The 27,971-nt window shown below is 34.6% G+C and overlaps 2 protein-coding genes across 2 annotated transcripts; both read left to right on the top strand.

Moving 5' to 3' along the window:
* The first annotated feature begins 13,331 nt into the window (after positions 1–13,331).
* Positions 13,332–14,273, top strand: LOC141551938 (olfactory receptor 1f45-like). Its single transcript, XM_074284184.1, has one exon. It carries the CDS (start codon positions 13,332–13,334, stop codon positions 14,271–14,273), a length of 942 nt encoding a protein of 313 aa, XP_074140285.1.
* Positions 14,274–26,743: 12,470 nt separating this feature from the next.
* Positions 26,744–27,685, top strand: LOC141551933 (olfactory receptor 1f45-like). Its single transcript, XM_074284178.1, has one exon. It carries the CDS (start codon positions 26,744–26,746, stop codon positions 27,683–27,685), a length of 942 nt encoding a protein of 313 aa, XP_074140279.1.
* Positions 27,686–27,971: the final 286 nt, after the last annotated feature.

Raw genomic sequence — 27,971 nt, 5'->3', positions numbered from 1 at the left:
AATCTATCCTACCTTTCAGGAAAGTAGGAGGTAAAGGGAATAGAGGAAAGGAGGGGGGGAGAGAATAATAGAAGAAAGAGAATATTGGATCAAGGGGTGGTCAGTAGTAAAAAACTTTTGAAAAGAATCAGAGTGAAAGAGAGAAAAAATAAATGAAAGAAATACAGTTAGAAATAGTAATTGGGGAAAGAATTTTGAAGCAATATCTCTAATTTCTCAAATTTATAGGGCATCATGTTTATTTTTGAAAAAAATATTCCCCAATTGTTTAGTGACCAAAGGATATGAACTATGCCCAAAGGGGTATAAAATCATGCAGATCCTTTGACCTAATAATACCACTACTATGCATGAATCTCAAAGGAGATTAAAAAAAAAAGCCAAAATATATGACTTATTTTTGTAGGTTTTGTTCCATCTGATAGAATGTAAACTCTTTGAGGGCAGGGATAAATTTTTTTTCTTTCTTTTTTTTGGCATCAGTATCCCATTATCAAAACCAACATATAGTAAGCAATAAATAATCAATAAGTGCTTTTTTATTATTATTATAGCTTTTTATTTACAAGATATATGCATGGGTAATTTTACAACACTGACAATTGCCAAGCTTTTTGTTCCAATTTTTCCCCTCCTTCCCTCCACCCCCCTCCCCCAGATGGCAGATTGACCAATACATGTTAAATATGTTAAAGTATAAATTAAATACAATATATGTATACACGTCCAAACAGTTATTTTGCTGTACAAAAAGAATCAGACTTTGAAATAGTGTATAATTAGCCTGTAAAGGAAATAAAAAATGCAGCTGAACAAAAATAGAGGGATTGGGAATTCTATGTAGTGGTTCATAGTCATCTTCCAGTGTTCTTTCACTTTGCCAAGGCCTTTTCAAGTCTGCTTTCCACCTTTGGTGTTCACATAACTCACCCAATTTTCTCCTGTAGCTTTAAGAATTTGTAACATATTCAGCATGCACTCCAGCAAACTGTTTCACCATACAGGCTAGACCAGGTTGAAGATAATGTAGGAGTCTCAAACCCATTGGTGAGTTAGTGGTATGTCTACCCCAAGCTTGGGAAGATTTACCCCAACTGAATGGGTTGATGAGAAGAATTAGTTCCAATAACCAGAAAGACATCTGATGCAAATTCTGTAGAAAAGTTAAGAGCTCAGTTAGAAATTATAGACCCTAAGGTCATCCACTGTCAACCTGAGCAGTCACCATTTGTCTTGACTTTTATCTTACCACTGGATTTTGATGAGTCTTAAAGAGAAAGTGAGGCTGACTACTTCCTATTCTGCCTCACTGAAATCCAATTTATGCACAAGTCAGAAACCATCATTTATGTCTTTTTTTTCTTTTTTGCTGAGTTAACTGTAGTTAAGTGACTTGCATAGGGTCACCTATGTCTTTATTTTTTAAACCACTTTTACCTCTATCAAAGTGAAAGGCGAGTGATGAAACAGCAGGCGCAAATACACTGGGAGCTGTAATTATGACACTGCACAAAGATGGCCTAGACCAGGGGAGTCATCTTCTTAGCAGTGGGATTCAGCAGTAGCAGGATATCTGAATAGCCTGTTGTTGTTTGTTGTTGTTGTTGTTGTTGTTGTTGTTGTTGTTGTTGTTGTTGTTGTTTTCTGAGGCTGGAGTTAAGTGACTTGCCCAGTTTCCCTTTAAAAACCATATGAAACCAGGCCTCTGAACAGAGTCTGTATGAGTGAAATCACTCTCAAGCTCAAGATAAATTAGAAAAATTTCAAGAAAGGTCAATTTCTGGGATGAAAAGAGTGTTCAGCGTAGCTCAGCTGTCTGAGATGCATAATCTTTATTCTAGAAAAATCAGTGACAGGATCTTAATCAAAGCAAATCAGCAACTGAGACCTTCAGTCCAGGCTAACTAGAGAAGCCAATCAGTGAGGCAGCTTCCAGTCCCAGTTCAGAAGGCAAACTCTGGAAAATCAAATTTTTTCCTCAAAAAAATTAGACAAAACTATCACCTACAAATTCAAGGGACTCCTGTGCTCAAAGCCAAAGCTCAGAGCTACACAAGAAGCTTGGGACATCACCCCCTTTATTCCTGGAACAGAGCTATATCATAATTAAAAAAAAAAAAAAAAAGAGGAAATGCCAAAGGAAAAGGAAAGAAAATGAGCAAGAAACAGAAAAAACCTTGATATAGAAAGCTACTGTGATTACAAGGAAGACCAAAATAACAACTCAGAAAAGGACAAAATGTCAACAGAGGAAATCTTAAGGAGTGATGTGAATTGGTTTCAAGCCTAAAGAGCCTTCTTGGAAGTGCTCATAAAGGACTTTAAATGGCAAATAAGAGAGGAAAGAGGAAAAAAAAAAAAAAAAGGAAAAAAGAAATGTGAAATATACAAGAAAAAAAAATCAATAACCTGGAAAAGGAAGGAAAAAATTGACTGAAGAAAACAACCCTTTAGAAATTACAATTGGCCAGATGCAAAAAAAAAAAAAAAAAAAAAAAAAAAATCCACTGAAGAAAACAACATCTTTAAAAACAAAATTAACCAAATGGAAAAAGAGATACAAAAGTTAATCAAAAAATCACACATAAAAAAAACAATAATGGGGCAAATATTTTGAGACTATGGGACAGCAAGAATCAGGCAAATAAACTAAAAAGAAAAAAAATGGAAGAAATTGTGAAATACCTCATTGGAAAAACAGCTGACCTGGAAAATGGACCATGGAGAGACAATTTTAAAATTATTTGTCCACTTGAATGCCATGACCAAAAAAAGAGAGCCTAAATAGCATTATTCAGGAGATCATCAAGAAAAACTGCCCCAATATTCTAGCAATACTCATTGAAAGAATCCACTGGTCACCTTCAAAAAGAGATCCCACAAGGAAACCCCCAAGGAACATTGTTGTGAAACCAGAACTACAATCTTAAGGGAAAAAATACTGCAAACTGCCAGACAAAAACAATAAAATATCAAGGAACAATATTCAGGATTATCCAAAATCTGACAGCTTCTACAATAAAGGATTACATGGTCTGGAATACTATATTCTGGAAAGCAAAGGACCTAAGGTTACAACCCAGAATTAACTACCCAGGGAGACTCAGCATCAACTTTCTAGGGAGGCGATGAATCTTCAATGAAGAAAGAGACTTTCAATCATTTCTATTAAAAAAAAAAAAAAAACAGAACTAAACAGATAATTTAATTTATGAACACAGGACTCAAAAGAAGCATAGAAAAGTAAATAGGGGGAAATCTATATATTATATAAAGATTAAACTGTTTACATCCTTAAATGGGAAAATTATATCTGTAACTCTTGAGAATTGTATCTGTTACTGAGACAAAGAGGGGCATTACATGGAGAGAAAGTGTAGTTATGAATGGACTCTGATATGATGATATCAAAAATAAATAAATAAATAAAATAAGGGGTAGAAAAAAACCTGTACTGGAAGATAAGGAAATGGGAAGTATATGGGACTGATTAGATCACCTGAAGAGTTACAAAAGACCTATTACAACCTATGGAAAGAAGGAATGAGGATGTGCTTTATCTAAAGCTTAATCTCATTGGTTTTGGCTCTAAGAGGGAATAGCTTAACTAGTCAATTGGATATAGAAATTTATCTAACCCTATAAAGAAATAGGAGGAGAAAGAGGAAAGAAAAGGGAGGAACAGGATAGAAACACTACAGAGAAGAGGAGTGATAGAAGATAAGGTAGTGAGTAGGGTGGGTGAAAAAAAACAAAACACTACTAAGTACTGGGTAGAAAGAGATAACTAAATAATATATGGGGAAGGGGAGGGGGAATAGAATAAAGGGAAATAAAGAGCTGGTAATGATAACTGTGAATGTGAATAGGATGAACTCTCCAACACAAAGGAAGTGAATAGCAGAGTGGATTAAAAAACAGAATCCTATAAATATATTGTTAACAAGAAACACATTTGACACAGAGTGGTATATATAGAGTAAAGATAAAAGGCAGAACAGAATTTATTATGCTTCAGCTGATGTAAAAAAAAAAAAAAGCATGGTTAACAATTCTAATCTCAGGTGAAGCAAAAGTAAAAATAATTTAATTTTAAAATATTAGGAAAGAAAAAATATCTTGATAAAGGGTACTGTAAACAATATGCACCAAGTGGTAGAACAGCCAAATTCCTAGAGAAGATATTAAGCCAGTTACAATAAGAAATAGTAAAACTATACTAGTAGGAAACCTCAACCTTCCCCTCTCAGCATCAGAAAAATCTAACCACAAAATAAACAATAACCAAAAACAAAAACAAAAAATAGGAAGGTTAATATAATTCTAGAAAACCTAGACATGATAAACCTCTGAAGAAAATTAATAGGAACAGAAAGGAATACACCTTTTTCTATGCAGTACATGGTACCTACAGAAAAATTGACCACATATTAGGGCATAAAAACCACCCAATTAAATAGCAAATGCTTCCATTTTAGACCACACTGCAATAAAAATTATATACCATAAAGGGAAATATGAAGATAGATTAAAAATCAATTGGAAATTAAATAATTAAAATTTTTTAAATTACTAAATCAAACAACAAATCACAAAAACTATTCATAATTTCATCCAAGATAATGACAATATTGATACAACATACCAAAAACTGTGGGATACAGCCAAAACAGTGCTTAGGGGAAATTTTATATTTCTAAATAACTACATGAATAAAATAGACAAAGAGGATATCAATAAATTGGCTATGCAACTAAAAAAGCTGAAAAAAGAACAAATTAAAAACCCCCAATTAAGTACCAAATTAGAAATTCTGAAATGCAAAAGAGAGATTAACAAAACTGAAACTAAAAAAACTATTGAATTAATTAATAAAACTGAGTTTTATGGGAAAAAAAGAAATAGATAATTTGATTTGGTAAATTTCATTAGAAAAAGGAAAGGGAAAAAAAAATCAACATCAAAAATGAAAAGGGTGAACTCACCATCGATGACAGAAATTAAAGCAATAATTAGGAGCTATTTTGTCTAATTGTACAACAGTAAATACAACAATCTAACCAAAATGGATGAATATTTACAAAAAACATAAACTGCCTAGGTTAACAGAAGAAGAAATAAAATACTTAAGTAGTTTCATTTTTGCAAAAGAAATTGAACAAATCGTTAATGATCTCTTTAAGAAAAAATCTTCAGGGAAAAATGAAGTCACAAGTGAACATTTAAAGAACATTTATTTCCAATACTATGTAAATTATTTGGAAAAATAGATATAGAGATAGTCCTGCCAAATTCCATCTGACACAAATATGATATTGATTCCTAAAACAGTTCCCTTCTTTGGGAAGACCCAAAACAGAGAAAGAAAATTATAGACAATCTCCCTAATGAATATTGATGCAAAAATTTTAAATAAAATATTAGAAAAGAGATTACAGAAACTTCTCAGAAGGATAATGTACTATGATCAAGTGAGATTTATACCAAAACCAACACAAATCAAATGATAATATCAATAGATGCAGAGAAAGCTTTTGACAAAATACAGCACTCATTCCTATAAAAGCACTAGAGAACATAGGAATAAAGGGATCTTTCTTAATATAATAAGCAGTATCTATCTAAAAGCAACAGCAAACATTATTTGTAACAGAGAGAAGCTGGACACATTCTAGACAAGATCAGGGGTGAAGCAAGGCTGCCCATTTTCATCACTATTATTCAAAATTGTACTAGAAATGTTGCTTTTAGCAATAAGAAAAGAAAAAGAAATAAAAGGAATTATAATAAGCAACATGGAATTAGAACTATCACTCTTTGCAGATGATATGATGATATACATAGAAAATTCTAAAAAGTCATCCCAAAACCTACTTGAAACAATTAAAAGCTTTAGCAAAGTTTCAGGATATAAAATGAACCCAAACAAATCATCGGCATTTTTATATATTACTGACAAATTCCATTAGCAAGAGGTAGAAAAAAAATTCCATTTAAAATAACTATAGACAAGCTCAAGAACTATATGAACAAAATTACAAAATACTTCTCACACAAATAGTCAGATCTAAACAACTGGAAAAACATCAATTGCTGGCCAAGCTAATATAATAAAAATGACAATTCTGCCTAAATGATCTATTTGTTCACTGCCATTACAATCAAACTGCCAAAAATTTGTTTTATAGAACTAGAAAAAAATTCATTTGGAAGAAGAAAAGGTCAACAATATCAAGGGGATTGATGAAAAAAATATACAAATGATGGTTGTTTAGCAATACCAAACCTAAAACTACATTATAAAGAAGCAATCATCAAAACCATTTGCTACTGGCTAAGAAAGAGAGTGGTGAAGTAGTGGAATAAATTAATACACACGACACAAAACAAGGCCTTTAGTAATATAGTATTTAATAAACTCCAGATTCTGGAATAAGAACCCACTATTTAATAAAATTTCTGGAGAAATTGGAAAATAATATGTCAGAAACTCAGCATAGACTTACATTTCATATCCCATACCAAAATAAGGTCAAACCGGATACATCATTTGGACCTAAAGGATAATACCATAAACAAATTAGGAAAGCAAGGGCTAATTTATCTATCAGATCTTTGGAGAAGGGAGGAATTTATGATCAAAGAAGAATTAGAGAACATTATGAATGGCAAAGTGAACAACTTTGATTACATTAAATTAAAAAAGTTTTGCACAAACAAAACCAACAGAAACATTAAAAGGGAAGTACAAATCTGAGAAAAATCTTTACAGCCATTGTTTCTGATAAAAGTCTCACATCTAAAATATACAAAAGTAGAGTGTCAAATTTATAAGAATACAAGTCATTCCCCAATTGATAAATGGTCAAAAAATATGAACAAACAATTTTCAGATGACAAAATTAAAGTCATCTATAGTCATATGAAAAAATATTCTAAATTGCTATTGATTAGCAAAATATAAATTAAAATAACTCTTGTACCATTTTACAAATTTAGATTGACTAAAATGGCAGGAAAAGATCATATATGTTGGATGGAATGTGGGACATTAATGCATTGTTGGTGGAGTTGTGAAATGATTCTACTATTCTGGAGAGAAATTTGGAACTATAGCCAAAGGGCTTTAAAACTGTGTATAACCTGTGACCCAGCAGTCCCACTAGTGGTTCTGTATCCCAAGGAAATCATAAAGGAGGGAAAAGGACCCACATGTGCAAAAATGTTTGTATGTCTCTTTTTGTGGTAACAAAGAATTGGAAAATAAGTAAATGCCCATCAATTGGAGGGTGGCTAAATAAATTGTGGTATATGAAGATAATGGAATATCATTGTTCTATAAAAAATGATGAACAAGCTGATTTTACAAAAGTCTGGAAAGATTTACATGAATGAATAATGAGCAAAAAAATCAGAACCAGGAAAACATTGTACAAAATAACAGTAAGAATATGTGATAACCAACTATGAAAGACTTGGTTCTTCTCAGTGATTTGGTGATCCAAAGAAATCCCAATAAACTTTGGACAGAAAATACCTTTGCATTCAGAGAAAGAACTATGGAGATTGAATATAAATCAACACATGCTATGTTTATTTCTTTTTTCTGTTTTTTTTTCTTCTCTCCCATGGTTTTTCTTATATTTTTTTTATTTTTCTCTACCAAAATGATTCATAAAGCAATGTGTCTTAAATATATATTTTTTAAAAATAAAAGATAAAAAGTTAGCTTTCATATGAAATCTGAAAACATTTTAATAAACTTTCCATTCTTTTGGTACATTATTCATTAATCTATCTTGTACTTTAAACACAAGATCCTGGTTGATACACATTTGATCACTTAGAAAATATTGGTTCAGGGCAGCTAGGTGGCGAAGTGGATAGAGCACCACCCCTGAAGTCAGGAGGATCCGAGTTCAAATCTGGTCTCAGACACTTAACCCTTTCTGGCTGTGTGACCCTGGGCAGATCACTTAACCCCAGCCTCAGGGGGAAAAAAGAAAAGAAAAGAAAATATTGGTTCAAGGAGTTATATAGATCTTCCAAATGTTGAGACATGTTATTAGACATTATCAAACTACCTCATTCATAGTATCACCATCAACCTGCAATTTGTAGGTGTAAAATTTGTAAAAATACAATCAGAAATGTATTTTAAGTATAGGGATCAGTCAGCATCACAATAGTAAATAAGTTTTACAAAAATCTAATTTTTCACTTGAAATTTTGATTTTATCATTGGCAACAGAAACTACAATAATAATAATAATAATAAATAGCTAATATTTACATAGTGACTATGACATGTTTGCTGGGCAATATGCAAATATTTTTAAAATACTGTCATTTTTATTTGTTTTAGTAATCTGATTATTTGTGACTCCATTTTGTAATATTCTTCTCTAAAATGTATTGTTCTCTGGGAGCAGGTTTCCTGGGGGGCTTCTGGGAGCAGCCTTAGTTTCAGTTCAGTAATCACCCCAAATGCAGCCAGATATTAAAGTCCAATCCTTTATTGTCTCTTTCCAAGTCTTATCTCCTTCCTTGGGGCTTGGCTAGTTTTTCTGAAGGCCTTATGGATCTTGGTTTCAGTGTTCTCCACAGGACAGCCTGCCATCACTTCTCTGTCTTCCTTTGTTCTCCCCAACTGCTTTCTCTGGCTTCTGAATCTCCTCGACTGAATCTTGGTTGAGCTCCTAGCTTATACATGTTCTCTTAAAGGTGTGAACCTTGTAGAACTGTAGTAAGTACTAAATACATATACTGAACTAGAGAACTGTTAAGTACCATGCTAAATTAGATAATTATTGTCTCTATCAATTCCACTGACTTAGCACTTGTTTCAATTTCTAGCCATTTTGTGTCTTCTTGGCAAAGACTTGCCATTATCTTCTCCAGATCACATCTTACAGATAATGAACTTAAGGCAAGCAACATTAAGTAAACTGCCCAGTGTTACAGGCCAATAAGACAAGACTTGAACTCAGAAAAATGGGTCTTCCTGACTTCAGCCCCAGGACTCTATATTCTGGCCATATAGCTACTCCCTTTATAAGTATTATCTCATTGATCTTCACAACAACCTTGAGAGGCATGTGGTATTATTATTTAACAGATGAGAAAACTGAGGCAGACAGGTTAAATGAGATGTCAAGAGTCACTTAGCCAGGAAGTGATTGGAGCCAGGTTTGAAATCAGGTCTTCTTTACTCCAGACCCAGTTCTTGATCCACTGTTCTCCCTAGTTTCCATAAAGAGATAAATATACTTTATTCATTTCTAGAAAATGTCTATCAAATACTCAAATCTACGTAACCATACTTGGTCCGCCAAGTCATTCTTTCAGGTAACAATGGCCTTTTTCAGGTAACAGAGAAAATTGCCTCATTGTGCTCAAAGCTCAACCAGTAGCACAACTGCTTTTCCACAAAATAGCCTTCATATATTTGCATGTGGTAAAAGTACTTTAGGCATATTTCCCATTTTATTACACAGAATATTTTTTAAAAGTGTACTCAAGGATCAAGACTCAATAAAATTAATAAGTTTTATTGATACACCAAAAACTTCATTTTGTTCACCTTTTTCTTTCACCTTTGTACCATCAGTGATAGTATCAGCCCACTATGAGAGTGAAAAAAAAAGCACTTAATAGTTAATATATCAGAACTAGTCGTGATTTTACCAAACATTCAAATAATAGATCAACTTTTTGATCACTGGATGTGGATGAGCACAAGCAAAACAGCACAAATGAAAACTCTATTGTTTCCAAGATAAAAGCTGAGTTCTGTAAATGGTCTATGAACACATTCTTTATGGCAAAAACTTTAAATTACAGATCACATAGAATATACCAAATATTGAAATTCCCCTAAACCAAAATAAATAAATAAATCTAGGAAGAGAGAATACTGTAAGTTACTAGGGGACATTGTTTCCCTCAGAACCTAGACCATCCCTGAAGAAGGACTACATTTGAACTCAGGAACCACAGGACCCGTATAATATAAGGCAAGAAGTATTCATTGGTAGAAAGTATATTTTAAACACAGACATTTTGCCATGGACTCTAGAGGTGGAGATCTAGACCTCTGAGAAAAAGAACAACTGCCACCTTCTGGAAATTTATTAAAAACACAAGAATCATGACTCATGTGATCAACAGACCACAGGCATCACTGATTGGACACACCTACTTAGAGCTGCTAAACGAAAGGTCCAAAAAAAAAAAAAAATCAATAATACACAAAAAAAAAAAAAAAAAGAAAGGAATTGCAAAGGGAAGCACCAAGATGGAAGGGAAAATACCAAATATGCTTTACACAATGATTATGTTGTACCCTCTGAAATGTAGTATTTCTTCCCTAGAAAAGACCTGGAAACACAAAGAGATTTCACTATTTTAAGACTTCATTATTATGAAAATAAATTGAACTTGGGCCAACTTCTTCTCTCAAACAAACTCCAGCACTAAGGGACTGGCCTAGAGAATGGACAATTACTTGGGGTTTATCTCTAACAAGGAGCTCTGAGAATTGGATGCTAGAGTCTAGGGAGTTCCTGGAAAAGCATCATATTCCGGAATCCAGCTCTACAACTTAACAAAATTCCTAATATACTCTTCTTCAGAGAGAGAACTGCATCCTATTCTCAAGAACACAACCACATCAAAAAAACTCAGGAACTCTTTCATTCCCAAGAATCCCCACTTTGATCTGATTCCCTGACTGAAACTCTCAGCTGTGAGGAGACCAGATGAGCTGTCTCTCTGGAATAGAACAAAAGCTCCAGATCTAACAGGGAAATAAGAATATTTATAGAAGGCATGTTCTGTTAATTTCAAGGAAGAAATCTCACACAAAGTAGTGTTGTGACTGAGTCTCATAAAATCATAGAAAGTTAATCCTAAAAAGAATTCAAGAATATAAAAGCACAAGAGAACTGAAAGGAACCTTGGAACATAAAATGTCAGACCGGAAAAAAAATTAACTAGAATGAAAAGACATCAAGATTTAAATTCTAAGGTATATAAAATCTTCAAAATCAAAGAGAATTTAAAACCTAGAATATCTGTGAGGCATGGGGCTAGAAAGGATCTTAGAACATATGTTCAAAATAAGAAAGATAATATGACATAGGAGACACAACATCAGATTTTGGGAAGACTAACAAATTTTCAAATGTTACAGTAAAATAGTGAATGGAAAGCAGTAGTCATTTCTTTAACACCCACTATGTGTCAAGCACTTTAGAAATTGTATCTCCTTTGATCCTCATAACAAAACTGTGTGATAAGTGTTGTAATTTTCCTTTTTTTTAACAATTGAAGTAACTGAGACAGACAGAGGTGAAGTGACTTGCCCAGCATCACCCAATCGGTAAGTGCCTAAGACCAGATTAAAAGCTAGATCTGTCTCCAAGTCTAGCCCTCCATCCACTGGGGCCCCCCCCAGTTATTAGAGAAGACTTTAGAATATAGAGCACAGAATGTTTAAAATGGAAGACTTAGAATCAATCAGCATTTATTAAGGAGCTAAGGTGTGCCAGGTTCTGTGTGCTGAATAATGGAGATATAAAGTAAAATATAAAAAGGCCCCCTACCTTCAAGGGGTTTCCATTCTGACTCAGAAAATACCATCTTTAAATAGAAGTATATACCGAATAAATACAAAATGAGCACCCAGTCCATTGGAAAGATTAAAATACTTGCTGATGGAAGCATCAACAGAGGCTGCAGGTAAAAACTGGCTTGAACTGAGTTTGGAAGGAAATTGGAAGGAAGGGATTCCAGGAAAAAGGGGGGACACAGAGCTTTCTAGAAGGGGGCACAACCAAAGCAGAACCACAAAGAAAAAAAATGTTTACTTTTGTTGTTTTTCAGTCATGTCTAGTATTTCACAACCCCATTTTTTATGTTGTCTTCATATAGAATACTAGAGCAATTTTCCATTTCCTTCTCCAGTTCATTTTGCAGATGAGAAAACTGAGGAAAATAGGGTAAAGTGACTTGCTCAGAATCATATAGATAATATCTGAACTCAGATTTGAACTTGGAAACTTACAGTATTCTCTCTTCCCAACTTTATTTATTTATCTTAGTTTAGGGGAATTTCAGCATTTAATATCAGCTATGTAATCTGTAATTTAAAGTTTTCACCAAAAAGAATGTGTTCATAGCCCAATTATAGAACTCTGCTTTTATCTTATAAACAATAGAATTTTCAATTGTGCTGTTTTGCTTGCATTATGTTGTTTTGCTTGTGCTCATACACATCAAAATGATCATAAAGTTGGTCTATTATTTGAATGTTTAGTAAAAACACCACTAGTTCTGATATATTAAATATTAAGTGCTTGTTAATAAAACATTAATAAATAGTAATTTTTAATTTAAATTAAATTAATTTATTAATTTTAATAAAACATTAAGAAATGTCACTTTCTCTCATATTGGACACCAAGGAGAGTTGTTGGCTAGATGTCTGTACAGTGTCATAATCTAGTTTTGGATTGATGAGCTTCCAAAAATTGGAGATGTCAAAGTGTCAGTGAGTAAAGTTTATTTTTAGATTTCATCTTTTCAGAGTTTTTAAAATCCTGATTTGGTCATCAGCATATATGTTAATCTCTGATGTATCTTGTCAACACTAAAATTGAAGAGTATCATCTCTGATTTCATCCAAACCTTGATAAAAATTAAAAAGGACACAGAACTTATTGTCAGCTATGTTGTAGAGAGGATTCCTCCTAAGGGATAGATTAGACTCTGTGACTTCACTATGAGAGAAAGTGACATTTCTTAATGTTTTATTAATACCCAGATGACTAAGTTTTCAGCTATGATATCATTTACCTGAATATTAATATGATCAAAAAATTAAAAGAGCTTATTTTGATCAAAATTCTTCATGAAGTTAGGCTTACTCTTAAATGATCACTGCTCCCCTCCAGCACTGACCATGACTGTTTTTGCTGGTCTCTGCCAATTATAAGGGTGTCAGAGTTCATTATATTTGCATATATATTCCTTTGATTGTTTTGGATCATGCTTTCATGAGGTCATTAATGGTTTATAATTTTTACCAACACTTTCTGTTCATATTTTATGATATATCATTTGGAGGATAGAATTTTTGTTACATATGCTGCTATCAACTTTTTTATTTTAGATCTCCATCTATGAGTAGTGACATTTCAGTTTCCCACTCTCCTATTTCTCTACTAATTCTGTTTTTATGAATTTTATTCAGCACAAACTTTCAAATTAACCATGAAAATGATGTTTTAAATTCTTTATTATTTCTGTATTTGCTTCCAAACAGATGAATGGAAGGGAAAAATAATTCTATAGTTTCAGAGTTCATCCTTCTGGGACTTTCAGATGAACCAGAACAGCAGAGGTTCCTGTTCTTCCTATTCCTCCTTTTGTACCTGATCACAGGGCTGGGAAACCTTCTCATCATGCTGGCTATAAGTTCTGACCCACACCTCCACACTCCCATGTATTTCTTCCTCAGTAACTTGTCCCTGGTTGACATCTACGTCACCTCCACCACCATTCCCAAGATGCTGAGCAATCACCTATCCAAAAACAGAACAATTTCTTATGCTGGATGCCTGACACAAGTATTCTTCTTTATTTGGTTTGCAGGGATTGATAGCATCCTCCTTACTGCCATGGCTTATGACCGCTATGTGGCTATTTGTGCACCCCTACATTATAATACAGTCATGACTCCAAGGGTCTGTGTCCTTCTAGTACTAGTGTCTTGGTCTTGGGCCATTACTAATTCCCTGACACATACTGTCTTGCTGACTCAGTTGTCATTCTGTGGCCACAATGAAATTCCTAATTTTTTCTGTGACCTCAGTCCCCTTTTGAAGTTAGCCTGCTCAGATACCTTCATCAATGACTTGATGGTCTACACAGTGAGAGCACTAACAGCATTTCTTCCCTTCATTGGAATACTCCTCTCCTATGCACACATTTTCATAGCTGTAATGAAAATTTCATCTGTGAGTGGGATGCAGAAAGTTTTCTCCACCTGTGGTTCCCATCTCACCGTGGTCTGTCTTTTTTATGGAACAGTCATTGGGGTGTACTTCAGTCCTACATCCACCCACACTGCCCAACAAGATACAGCAGCATCCATGATCTACACTCTGATCACCCCCATGCTGAATCCTTTCATCTACAGCCTAAGAAACAAGGACATGAAAGGAGCCTTGAGGAGGCTCATCACTAGGAAACTAGGATTCACTGTATGACTGTGAGATACCTTCCTGAACAGACAACGACCACAATGCTGTGGGAGAAGTATACTAGTGAGTCTTCTCTAGTGTCACAAGGTCTCCTCTTGACCTTGTGGCATGGATAGAGAACTAAATCAATTATCAGAATTCTTGATTCTAATGCTTTTTTTGTTGAGGAATTGTAGGTATTGAATGAAATACACTGATTCTACATTATGATTCAATTCAGTTCCCTTTTTATTCAATTGTAGGTATGCTTCCAATTTTATCTTGTAAGAAAATGTTATACAATTGTGGGATTGTGTAAAAATTGTATTGCATTATGTAAACCTATCCCTACATGCATGGGAAACTGGACCAGTTTCTCCTGTTGCTCAAAGATCTTTATCTAAGGACCTAGATTGTGCTGAGCAGAAACCCAATCAGATCCAAAAATTGATACAAGGATTTTTCTCACAATTTTACATCTCAAACAACCTATATGTCTTACTTGAAAATTATTCCCATGCTGGTTAATGAGTTATTTTTCTTATGTTCCTTTGATTGAATGTAGATATTTGGTGGGAATAAAATACCTCCCTGATTTCAGGGAAATACAGCTGTTTATCATGCTCCTCTCAATTCAGAAAGTTCCTAATCTTTACTCCAATTAAAATTAGATTATGTAATTATACATACTTTTTGTATCCTGTGTTTTGTCTTCTTTTAATGCATAAAACTCTCTCTATATTCAGGTCCAATGACAAGCTGAGGAAGGCTTGGTCCCAAACCGTTATGCAATTAACATTCATTGCATAATAAATCAATATGCTCAGAAGATCAAACTTCATTTCCTCAGACATCTCATAATCCATCCATCACAGTTTTTGGAAAGTCAAGTCAGATCAAGTTAGGACTTTGACCCCCTGGATGGCAATCTTTTTGAAAAACTTCCAAGATGACTCTGGTTAATCTTTCACTGAGGGAATTCTTTACTTAAGAAAACTCAGTAGAGATCAAACTCTCATCTCAATCTTCTTTCCAACTAAAGTAAGTTTATTTCCACACTTCTGAGAAAAAATTACCTACACACAGCAGGGAAAAGTTTATTCCAATTCTGAAGTTTGGGGAACGATTACTCTCCTAAATGGAGAGATGGATTACAATAAAAGTAAGATACCAAAAAATTCTTCCTTGAAAAAATCTGGTATGAAATTAGAGAAATAGTGCACTGTTAAATTAACATCCCTTTATGGAAATTCTTCTTTGCCTTTAATTTGCTATACAGGAAAAGAGGGAGTGAATAAAAGATAGAACTTTTAAGTTAGGCTAAATATATTACAACTGAAGAGGACTTCAAACTTGGCATGAAGAGGGGAATTTTTAATTATGGCAAATTAAAGGCTTTGAGATAAGACATTCAGCAGAATCTGAAGAAGCTAGCAAGTTTGTCTTTGTTTCAGTGTTTTGTCTGTGGGTTTGTTTCTTAGTAAAATGCAAGAAAATCATTCTCTTGTATCATGTTTGGTATATTTATAGATTTTGAAATCTTTAAATATTTCTAAGGGGAAATACAGACAGCCAGAAAGACTGAAAAGAGTCTAAGAGTTAAGTCAAAGAGTTAAGTATGCAAGGAAAGATTAATAAAGTTTCATATTTGAGACACTGATGCCAAATTCTGTCCCAGCCAGCAAGACCAACTCGCACTTTAGGCTGTCAGTGATAGACTAGTGTAAAAGGAGAAAAAACTTGAACTGTAGTAGATTTTGATGGTTTAGAGATTAAGGAGATTGGAGAAAAACCTTTAAGGAGTTTAGAGATTAATCATTTGAAGATTACATGTGATTTTGCACCTGACACTTTGTCCCAATGTAGACGAAACACAGGTTTTGATATAAAAAGGCAGAGGGAGAAGTGGAATGCTAATAAAGTGTGATCAGATAAAGGAAACAGAGAAGGACAATTTCAGTGCTCATGTGGGAAGCAAAGCATAAAAAGGAGCCAAACGATCACTGGGGTCTACCTGCTTGGGGGAAAGAGAGGAGCATTTTGGCCAAGTTCTGAGAGTAAGAAATACAATTGGAAGGAGAAAGAAGCCTAGCCAGTTTTGATCTCTTTAGATTTTAAAAAGGGACCAAAGGGAAGAGGATGGTAGGTATAGAGTGATTTTCCAGGGCAAAAAAAGCCAAAGATTCTGAGAGAAGTTCCAGGGGGGAGGGCATTTGAGGCATTGGGACAAAGACCTGAGGATCAGAAACAGAAACAGAAATATTTGGGGTTTTCTTCTATTTTCAAAGGAAAGCTCAATGAGTAGAAGAGGTGGAGATGCAACCAGAAATTAAGATGATATAAGATCAACAAAAAAATTAAAATTAATTAAATAAAATGTAGTGGGGAAATGAGATTTTTTCAAGGACATTTTGATCTATGAGATTTTATTTTTCTATGACCAGGGTTAGAATGTATCTTCAATCAGTCTCTATCTGAATCTCTTTTCTAGAACCAAATAACAAGAATCTGTTAAATAACCTTCCAATTGGTATTGTGTATATCATGTACTATACAAATAGTGGGACATGAATGCAATGCAATATTGCTGTACTGTAAGAAACAAAAAAAAAATACAGAGAAGCCTAGAAAGACTCAAACATAGCAAAATGAGCAAGGAAAAAATATATTAAAATTGCTAAAATAATGTCAATGGAAAGAATAAAAATCTTAAAATAATCAAATGTGGATGCTGAAAAATTACCCCAAAAATGTGATCAACCACAAAAGAAACAGATAAATTTCCCTCCATTTTTTATTGAGATAGGATCATTGAGTGTAGAAAATGGCATATAAGATAAAATAATTTTCTTGTATTTATTGCATTTTTCTTGTTTTTCTTTAAAAAAAAAAACTTTCATTACAAAGAATGTCTCTAGGAGGAAAAAAATCAAGTTAAGATGACTAGCATTTGTTAAGCACCTTTGTGCCTAGAACAAGGGTAAGTGCTTGGGATGCAAAAAAAAAAAAAAAAAAAAAAAAAAAAAGGTAAAAAACAAAACAGAACAAAACAGGGAAATATTTAAAACATCATTATTAGTTGATGCTATAGAAAGGATTCATGTTTCAGTAGCGGTTAGATTCTATAATCCTTGAAGTCCACTAAATTAAGGATTTTCTGTAACTTTTCTACATGGGGAACTTGAAAATTGTAATTACTCATAATTATACAGCTAAAAAGGTGACCAAATAGGGCAGCTAGGTGGCGCAGTGGATAGAGCACCAGCCCTAAAGTCAGGAGGACCTGAGTTCAAATCTGATCTCAGACATTTAATACTTCCTAGCTGTATAACCCTGGGCAAATCACTTGACTCCAATTGTCTCAGCAAAAAAAGCAAACAAACAAAAAAAAGTGACTAAATAAACATTCTAACCCAGGTAATAGAATAATAAAATGTCAAAGATGAAAGAGTCCTTGAAAATAATCTCATTTTCCTACAATATTTTATTTAATAAAAAAGCTTACAGTCTAATGAAAAAGGCAACATGAAAAAAACTATGGACAAACAAAACTCTTTCAGAGTGGCCTGGAGAGAACTGATGCTGAGTGAAATGAGCAGGACCAGGAGATCATTATGTACTTCAACAACAATACTATATGATGATAAATTCTGATGGATGTGGCCCTCTTCAGCAATGAGATGAACCAAATCAGTTCCAATAGAGCAGTAATGAACTGAACCAGTTATGCCCAGCGAAAGAATTCTGGGAGATGACTGTGAACCACTAAATAGAATTCCCAATACCCCTATTTTTGTCCACTTGCATTTTTGATTTCCTTCACAGGCTAATGGTGCACTATTTCAAAGTCCAATTCATTCAGGTTTGCAAATTATTTTACAAAGCCTGAGACACTGGCCAGGAGATCCCATTGCTTCCTGAGGATCTCAACCCTCATTTCTCACACCTCAATATTTGGTGGCCCATACATGATCCCCAAAATTTTGGACAAGGTAAGCCTTTTTGCTATTGCCTATTCTATAGTTGGGACACCCAAACACTCAGGAAGCTTTGGGCTATTGAGAGCTTCTACACTCAGCAGAATTCTTTAGCTGGGGATACCCAGACTGGGAATTCTTGTGTTTTTGACAAGAGTCACCTTAATCAGGGAACTTCTATCACCTCTCTCCCTCTCCAAAGACACCTGGGAGGACAAGGCACTATAGGATCTGGGAAATCTAAGACTTGTGGCAAAAAAAAAAAAAAGGGACAATCTACCTCTGTATCTATTTCTAAAGATTCTCCCTTAGGCTGTTTCTTAAACAGAGACAAATTTAGCTTAAAAGATCTCAAAAAGGGACAGCTAGGTGGTGCAATGGATAGAGCACCAGCCTAGAATTCAGGAGGAACCGAGTTCAAATCCAGTCTCAGACACTTAACACTTCCTACCTGTGTGGCCCTGGGCAAGTCACTTAACCCCAGCCTCAGAGGAAAAAAAAAAAAAAAAGATCTCAAAAAATATATATATTAATACATATTAATATATTTTTCAAAAAAATATATTAAAACAGCACTGTAGGATGCTGCTAAAATTGGAAGGAAATCAAAAATAGATACTAACATTTTAAATAACTCCCTCCTTCCTGCTCCTCTAGGGACACAGGATCCCTCTTCTGCACTCCTATGCAGTCCTTGTCAAGATCCCTCTGAATTCCTTCCAGAACAACCTCCTTACCAAAAACAGGACTTTATGTCCAACATTATTTCTTTAACTCTATCCCCCTCACCTCCTGAACCAGATTCTGAGACTTCCCAGACCCCACTCCTCAATCCCTCTGAGACAAAGAGTGGGACCCCTTTTTCTCCTCTTCAGGATACTGATTCAGCCACACCTTCTAACCTCTGCCTCCTGAGAGAAGCAGCAGACTCTCAAGGAGAGACACTCAGAGCAGAGGTGCCTTTTTCAATGTCAAATCTCTCCCAGACTAAGGAAAAATCTGGCTATTATTCTGAGGACCCCATCAAGTTTATTAAGGAGTCTAAGACCAATGCCCTCCAATTTGATCTTTTCTGGGGAGATGTATAAGATTCATGAATCATGGGATCAATAGAGCACGGGCAACTCTGACTGCTTAAAGTTGCTAAAAGAATGGACCAAAAGAAAATCAATGCTCCACAGAAAATGAAAGAAGTTGCAAAGGGAAACGCCAAGATGGAAAGATAATCACCAAATATTCTTTACACAGTGATTAATTGTATTCTATCCTTTGAAATCTAATTTTTTCCCCTAGAAAAGATTTAGAAATGCAGAGAGATCTCAATATTTCTAAGATATCAGTGTTGGGAAAATAAATTGAACTTGGTCCAACTTCTCTTAAATGAGTTCCAACACTAATCTGGCCTAGAAAATGGACAATTACTTAGGGTTTGTCTCTAATGAGGAGCTCTGGGAATTTGCTCCTAGAATCTAGGGACTTCCTGGGAAAGCATCTACAATACTCCTAAAAGACCCTTCCTCAGACACATAGTTGAATCCTATAGTCATGCACAATGAATCATTCAAAAACTCAGGACCTCTTTCTTTCCCAAGAATCCCCAGCTTGAGCAAACTCCCTGACTGAAACACTCAGTTGTGAAAGGAGACCACATAAGGTAAGGTAGCTGAGTCTCTCAGGAAAAGAACTAAAACTCCAGTCGAAACAAACAAGTAAGGAAATTCATAAAAGGCGCTTTCTGTTTATTTCAAGGCAGAAATCTCACACAAAATAGTAATTCTAAAAAGGATTTGATAACATAAAAGAAGAGGAAAACTTAAAGGACCCTTAGAACGTAAAATGTCAGACTGGAAAGAAAATAATTAAAATAAAAAGACATCAAGATTTCTATTCTAAAGAATATAAAACATCCAAGATCAAAGAGAATTTAAATCTAGAATAACAGATAAGGCATAGGGTTAGAAAGGATCTTAGAACAGATGTTCAAAATTAGAAGAACATTATGACATAGGAGACACAATATTAGATTTTGGGAAGTTTAGCATATAAATTTTTGAATGAGTAAGATGGAGAATGGAAGACAGTAATCATTTCTATAATACCTACTATGATCCTGGCACTTTACAAATAGTATCTCCTTTGATCCTCATAACAAAACTATAAGGTAAGTGCTGTTACTTTCCTCTTTTTACAACTAAAGTAACTGAGACAGACAGAGATGAAATTACTTTCCCCAGAATCACCCAGCCAAAAAGTACCTGAGAGCATTTTAAAAGTCAGATTTTCCTGTCTCCAAGTCTAGCCCTCTATGCACTAGGCCTCCTAGAAGCTAGAAGGGACATAGGACATAGAACAAAGGATGTTCAAAATGGAAGACAACTTGGAATCCATCAACATTTATTAAAGTGTGCCAGGCTCTCTTGTGCCAAGTGATGGAGATATAAAGTCAAACATCAAAAGATCCCCAGCCTCAAGGGGTTTCCATTCTAACTCAGAAGATAGCATGTTTGTAGAGAAGTACATACAGAATAAATACAAAATGAACACCCAGTCATTGGGAGAGAGTAGAATACTTGTTAATGGAAGCATCAATATTAGGCTATTGGTAAAAAGAGCCTTCAGCTAAGTTTGGAAGGAAAGCAGGGATTTCAAAAGGAAAAAGGGAAGAGTTAGAGCATTTTAGGCAGGAGGCACAGCCAATTTAGAAGCACAAAGAAGGAATATTTGTTGTAGTTTTGTTGTTTTTCAGTTATGTCTAATTTTTCATGATGCAGTTTTCTTGGCAGAGATATTATAGTGGTTTGTCATTTCCTATTCCAGCTCATTTTATATATGAGGAAACTGAGGAAAATAGAGTTAAGGGTCACATAGATAGTATCTGAAGTCAGATTTGAACTCGGGAAGGTCATTCTCCCTACCTCCAACATGGGTCTGTATCCAATGCACCCCAAGTCTGCCATCCAAAAAAAAAGATATGGAGGATCATATATGACAGGAAGAACAAGGATGTCAGTAAATATGAAATGGAAAATTTTTTAAAATCATATGTGTTTTGCTACTAATTTCCTTTATGAAGGAATGTGATACTTTATTTCCAAAAGGATTAAAACACTTATCCTAGTAAAAGGAAGGAAGGTTAGCAAAGGAGGAAAGTGATAATGAACCACTGCCATTCCTATTCAGTATCTAGCTGCAGGGATTCTGGACATAGAGTAGCAGGACCTGATTTGATCACAAGAAGACCAAGAACATTGAGGAATTTGGTTTTCTTAGTTGGAGAAATGAGGTGAAGGATTCTATAGTGGGATTGTATCAAAGGACAAAGTATTTAGATCTGGAGGGTTTTTAGATCAAAGAACAGACACAAGGTATGTGGGAGCATGGACTGCCAGAGCTAAAAGAGACGAGAACAGAGAATGTGAGATTCAAACAAGCCCACTAATTGAACAAAAAAGTTCAGAGAATATAGATCTCTATTGAGACTGAAAAAATTTTAGCACAAAAATATTATTATAATATTATAATATCTAGAAATGGAATATCAAATACAGAATAGGATCTTATATGATAGAATGTCAAACTTGAAAAGAGCTTAGAGACCAGCTAGTTAAAGCATCTCAAATGTCAGATGGATCTGTGTCATATAGCCTGGAAAATCTGAGGCTGGTTCCCAAATCTCCTGTGTAATATGCAAATGCTCTTTCCACTATAAAATGGGGCCTTTATTTCCCAAATCTGAAGCATTAGAGAAAAAGACAATTTCTAGACAAGAATAAGGAAAATTGTCTATTCCTATTTTTCAATTAGCATTGTCCCTGTACTGTTCCTTTCCTAATACATCTTCAGTCAATCCAATAATTATTTAATATCTATCACCTTGTGGGAAACAATAAAAACAATGCCACCATTGTAAATCAAAGAATTTGATTAGAGTTGACATCATATAATGAATAGAATGCTGGATTTGAACTGCAAAGACTGAATTCAAATCCTGAGAGAATTATTGATCATTTAGCCATGTCAAATGCATTTTTTAGAAACAACTTGTGGTGTAGTGGATAGAACACTGGGCTTGAAATCAGAATAATATGAGTTCAAATCTGGCCTTAGACTATTCCCCTAAATAATCTCCTCAGGAATGAGAAATTGTGTCATCCTAATGGAAACAGGGATCCATTGATTATTATTCAAGAAGAGAGTAATATGAGCAAATGGGCTTTTTTGTAATAATGATTTATTTGGCAGGTTTTATAGAATGGATTGGAGAAGGGAAAGACTAAAGGAAAGATACTAGTTAGGAAGCTATGGCAATGGACCGGGGGAAAAGTGATAAGAGTCTGAACCAATGAAGAAAATCTGTGTGTAGGTGGAGAAAGGGGAATAAATATGGTAGGTGTTTATACTGGGGTTTTTAATCGAGGAATAGGAATAGGAAAAAAATATCTCATCTTTAATTTCACTAACCTCTAACTATATAAAGCATTTCCTTCAATTATTTAATCTATTTAGATACTTTATTTTGAGAAGGATCCATATACATTCACCTTACTGCTAAAAGAAAGAAAGAAAGAAAGAAACAACTCCCAATATATAAGAAATGTTAAGAAACTGCTTTTAGAGGAAAAAAATTAAAATCTTAGTGTCAGTTTCTTCGTTAGTAAAATGAAAATTAACTGCAGTGATATAGATATACTAACCATGGGGTTGTTGTGAGGACCAAATGAAAAAATATATTTCATATCTATTTAACCACAAAATTGTGAAGTCTCTTTTTAACACTTAAGTATTGTATTGAACTCAGGTGTGAGGATTATAATGATGACACTATTAAAGATTCTCAGAGATGTGAGAGACATTAAAGGTCATAACCTAGCCCTTTGTAAGGCAGTAACCTCTCCTCCAATGTTCATACAAGTAATCATCCATTATAAGAAATCCAGGTCCTTAACTATTGATATGGGGATTAGAAGTTAGAAGTTCACAGAGCAGAGATCCCAAAGAAATCATGTAGTCTAATCTATCCCTCAGGATCAATCCTGACTAAAATATAACTGACAATAAGTCTCTGATCTTGTTTTTTGCCTGCTCAACATATTTATCAAAGTTTTGATGAAGTCAGAGATGGCACACATCAATTTTGGGGATGACAAAATACTTCAGAGAATAACATATGCTGATGAAAGAATCAAGATTCAAACAACTCTGAAATGAAAAAATATAAAAACATTAACTTTACTGAGTCACTGACACTTTGATATTTCCAGCATTTGGAATCTCATTGCATCTAAAACTAGACTGTCACATTGTACAATCATATAGCCAACCACTCTCCATTGTGTCCAATATAAGAGCAAGAGACATTTCTTAATGCTTTACTAATACCAAGGTCACTTGGCTTATAGCTATGGCATTATTACCTGAATATTAATATGATCAAAAATTAAAAGAGCTTAGTTTGATCAGAATTGTTAATGGTGTTAGGCTTACTCTTAAATGACACTACTGCTCTCCTAGAATGTTTATAAACCATTCATTCAGTCATACCTTGGAATTTGGTGAGGAATCAAAATCAAGGTCAAACTCCATCAGTGTTCAAAATCTATCTTCTTCCTTCATTTCACTAGGAGAACAACAGTTTTCTTTAGTCAATCCTGGGGCACCTCTCTCATTCTCCACAATTTCACAAAGATCAATGCCAGGGTTTCAACAATCATATCTCCTAGGAATTTTAGAATTCTATAGTGTAGTTCATCCAGATCTGATAACTAGGGAATTAACTAAAAACAGCCAGATGCTCATTTTCCATCTCCTCACTTTTCTTCACTTTTAGCTCCATTTTATTTTTTTTCCTTGCTGGGCTAGTATTTTTATTTTTATTTTTTTATTATAGCTTTTTATTAACAGAACATATGCATGGGTATATTTGCAACATTGTCCCTTGCATTCACTTCTGCTCCAACTTTTCCCTTCCCTCCCTCCACCCCCTTCCCTGGGTGGCAGGCAGTCTCATACATGTTAAACATGTTAAAGTATATCTTACATACAATATATGTGTGCAGATCCGTACAGTTCTCTTCTTGCACAAGAAAAATTGGATTCAGAAGGTAAAAACCTGGGAAGAAAAACAAAAATGCAAGTTCATTTCCCAGTGTTCCTTCTCTGGGTGTAGCTGATTTTGTCCATTATTGATCAATTGGAACTGAATTTGATCTTTTCTGTTGAAGATATCCACTTCCATCAGAATACATCCTCATACAGTATTGTTGTTGAAGTGTATAATGATCTCCTGGTTCTGCTCATTTCACTTAGCATCAGTTCATGTAAGCCTCTCCAAGACTCTCTACATTCATCCTGTTGGTCATTTCTTATATAACAATAATATTCCATAACATTCATATACCATAATTTATTCAGCCATTCTCCAACTGATGGGCATCTATTCAATTTCCAGTTTCTAGCCACTACAAAGAGGGCTGCCACAAACATTTTGGCACATACAGGTCCTTTTCCCTTCTTTAAGATCTCTTTGAGATATAAGCCCAGTAGTAACACTGCTGGATCAAAGGTTATGCACAGTTTGATAACTTTTTCAGCATAGTTCCAAATTGCTCTCCAGAGTGGCTGGATCCATTCACAACTCCATCAATAATGCATCAGTGTCCCAGTTTTCCCACATCCCCTCCAACATTCATCATTATTTGTTCCTATCATCTTAGCCAATCTGACAGGTGTGCAGTGGTATCTCAGGTTGTCTTAATTTGCATTTCTCTGATCAACAGTGATTTAGAATAATTTTTCATATGGGTAGAAATAGTTTCAATTTCATCATCTGAAAGTTGTCTGTTCATATCCTTTGACCATACAATTGGAGAATGGCTTGATTTCTTATAAATTAGAGTCAATTCTTTATATATTTTGGAAATGAGATTTTTATCAGAACCTTTAACTGTAAAAATATTTCCCCAGCTTATTGTTTTAGCTCCATTTTAACAATGCTTGTTCCACCTTACAGAACCAACTCCTTGTCTAAAGATGATGCAATTTTCAGAAAAAGAAATTCATATAATATTTCATTAGTCCTTCCTTCTCTCTACCCTTCATTTTTTATAATTATATCAACTTTGAGCAGGCACCCCATCCCGTCTTTTGATTTCTTCTCCAAAAAAGACCTAAAAAAATATTTTTCATTACTGGTTGTAATTACTCATTGTAAGCTCCAGCACTCCTGGCAAAAAACTTGTAGAACTGAGGTATACATTTGTATTCAACCTCCATTTCTTATCTTTGTTTCCAACTTCTGAGCTGATGTTTTCTTTTTAAAATTTTATATGGTTGATATGTTTCCAATAAGCCATTTTTTCATTTCTACAGACAAATGCCTTATTTCTATCTCATCAGAACTAGTTGAACGGTAAGAATTTCACTCTTATAATTCAAGCTTTTCCATCTTGGAACTTTGAGAACATACAGTCTTCTCATTGACCTTTAGAGAGCCCAGTAGAACTTTAACTAGCATTTTGTGTGTCCATGATAAACTTCATAAAATGTGCCTTCAAAACATTTTTTGAAAAAAAAATTATATATCCACATATGCATATATAAAATAGATAGTTCGATAGAAAAATATGTGTGAGTTAGAGAGACCCAGAGAGAGAATGTGTGTTTGAGAGAGTTACAGAGAGAGAATGTGTGTTTGAGAGAGATACAGAAAGAGAATGTGTGTGTGTGAAATACGGCAGGGGAAGAGAGAGGTACACTGTGGTATTTTGTCTTTACACCACAAACATTTCTGAACTTAGCCCTCCATATTGAATATGGACTTTTGATAAAGAAAAACAAATAATTAATGTCATACATAATTCGAGAGTGCTGGTATGTGTTCTTTTCTCATCAAGGTGGTTTTTGTGAAGTGTAAATCTGATCATGATATCCCCCTGATCAGAGAACTCCAATGGTTTCCTATTATATCCAGCAACATATGTAAACTCCTCTCTTTGGCATTTAAATATCTTCATAGTCTCACCCTTGCTTACCATTGCTTTTTTTTTCAGTAATCTAAATTAAAAATAACAGTTTTAGATCACTTCACAATCCCACTAACAATATTTTAACATGCCTATTTTCCCAGATCCTCCAACACTCTCCAACAGTGACCATGCTTGTTTTTACTGGTCTCTGCCAATTTTCAAGTTGTCACACTTAATTTTATTTGAATTTCTATTCTTTTGATTAATTTGGAATATGTTTTCACAGGATTATTGATGGTTTATAATTTTTCCTAAACACTTTTTATTCATATCTTCTGAAGTAGCATTTAGAGTCTTTTCATATATATGTGGCTTTATTTTTTTATTTTTTAGATCTCAGACTATGAGTAGTTAGATTTCATAGTTTCTCACTCTCCTATTTGTCTTCTAATTCTGTTTGTACTGATTTTATTCTGCATGAACTTTCAAACCAACCTTGAATGGGATATTTTAAATTCTTATTTCATTCCTTCTATATTTGCTTCTAAACAAACAGATGGAAGGGAGAAATCAGTCTGGAATCTCAGAGTTCATCCTTCTGGGTCTTTCAGAGGAGCCAGAGCAGCAAAAACTTCTCTTCTTCCTGTTCCTCCTTATGTACCTGATCACAGGGCTGGGGAATCTGCTCATCATGATAGCTATTAGCTCTAACTCACATCTACACACTCCCATGTACTTCTTCCTCAGTAATTTGTCTCTGGTTGACATCTGCTTCACCTCCACCACCATTCCCAAGATGCTGAACAATCACATATCCAAAAACAGAACAATTCCTTATGCTGGGTGCCTGACACAAGTATTCTTCTTCATTTGGTTTACAGGGATTGATAGTGTCCTCCTCACTGCCATGGCTTATGACCGCTATGTGGCTATTTGTGCACCCCTACATTATAATACAGTCATGACTCCAAGCATTTGTGCCCTTCTAGTACTCGTGTCTTGGTCTTGGGCCTTTATTAATGCCTTGACAGACACCGTCTTGCTGACCCGACTCTCCTTCTGTGGCCACAATGAAATCCCTCATTTTTTCTGTGACCTCAGTCCACTTTTGAAGTTAGCCTGCTCAGACACCTTCATCAATGATTTGATGGTCCACACAATGGGAGCACTAATAGTATTTCTGCCCTTCATTGGAATCCTCATCTCCTATGCACACATTTTCATAGCTGTAATGAAGATCTCATCTGTGAATGGGATGCAGAAAGTTTTCTCCACCTGTGGATCCCACCTCACAGTGGTCTGTCTTTTCTATGGGACAATCATTGGGGTGTACTTCAGCCCCACATCCAGCCACACAGCCCAACAAGATATAGCAGCAACTGTAATGTACACTGTAGTCACCCCCATGCTGAACCCATTCATCTACAGTCTAAGGAATAAGGATATGAAAGAAGCCTTGAAGATGCTCATCATTAGAAAACTAGGAGTCACTCTATGACTGTGAGGTATCTTCCTGAACAGAAAACAACTGCAATACTATGGGAGAAGATTGGCTGTGAGACTTCTCTGATGTCACATGAAATCAATCTGTTCTCCTCTTGACATTGTGTCATGATGGATAGAGAACTAAATCAGTTTTTAGGATTCCTGATTCTAGTGCTTTTTTATTGAGGAATTATGGGTATTGAATGAAACATACTAAGTCCACCTTATGACTCAATTCTGAATCTAGCTCAGTTTCCTTTCTCTTCAATTGTAGGTCTGCTCCCATTTCTATCTTAAGA

The sequence above is a fragment of the Sminthopsis crassicaudata genome, chromosome 1, assembly GCF_048593235.1.
Source record: "Sminthopsis crassicaudata isolate SCR6 chromosome 1, ASM4859323v1, whole genome shotgun sequence".
Lineage (NCBI taxonomy): Eukaryota > Metazoa > Chordata > Mammalia > Dasyuromorphia > Dasyuridae > Sminthopsis > Sminthopsis crassicaudata.
The sequence above is the reverse complement of the archived record's forward strand: the minus strand, read 5'-3'. Positions and strand labels throughout refer to the sequence as shown.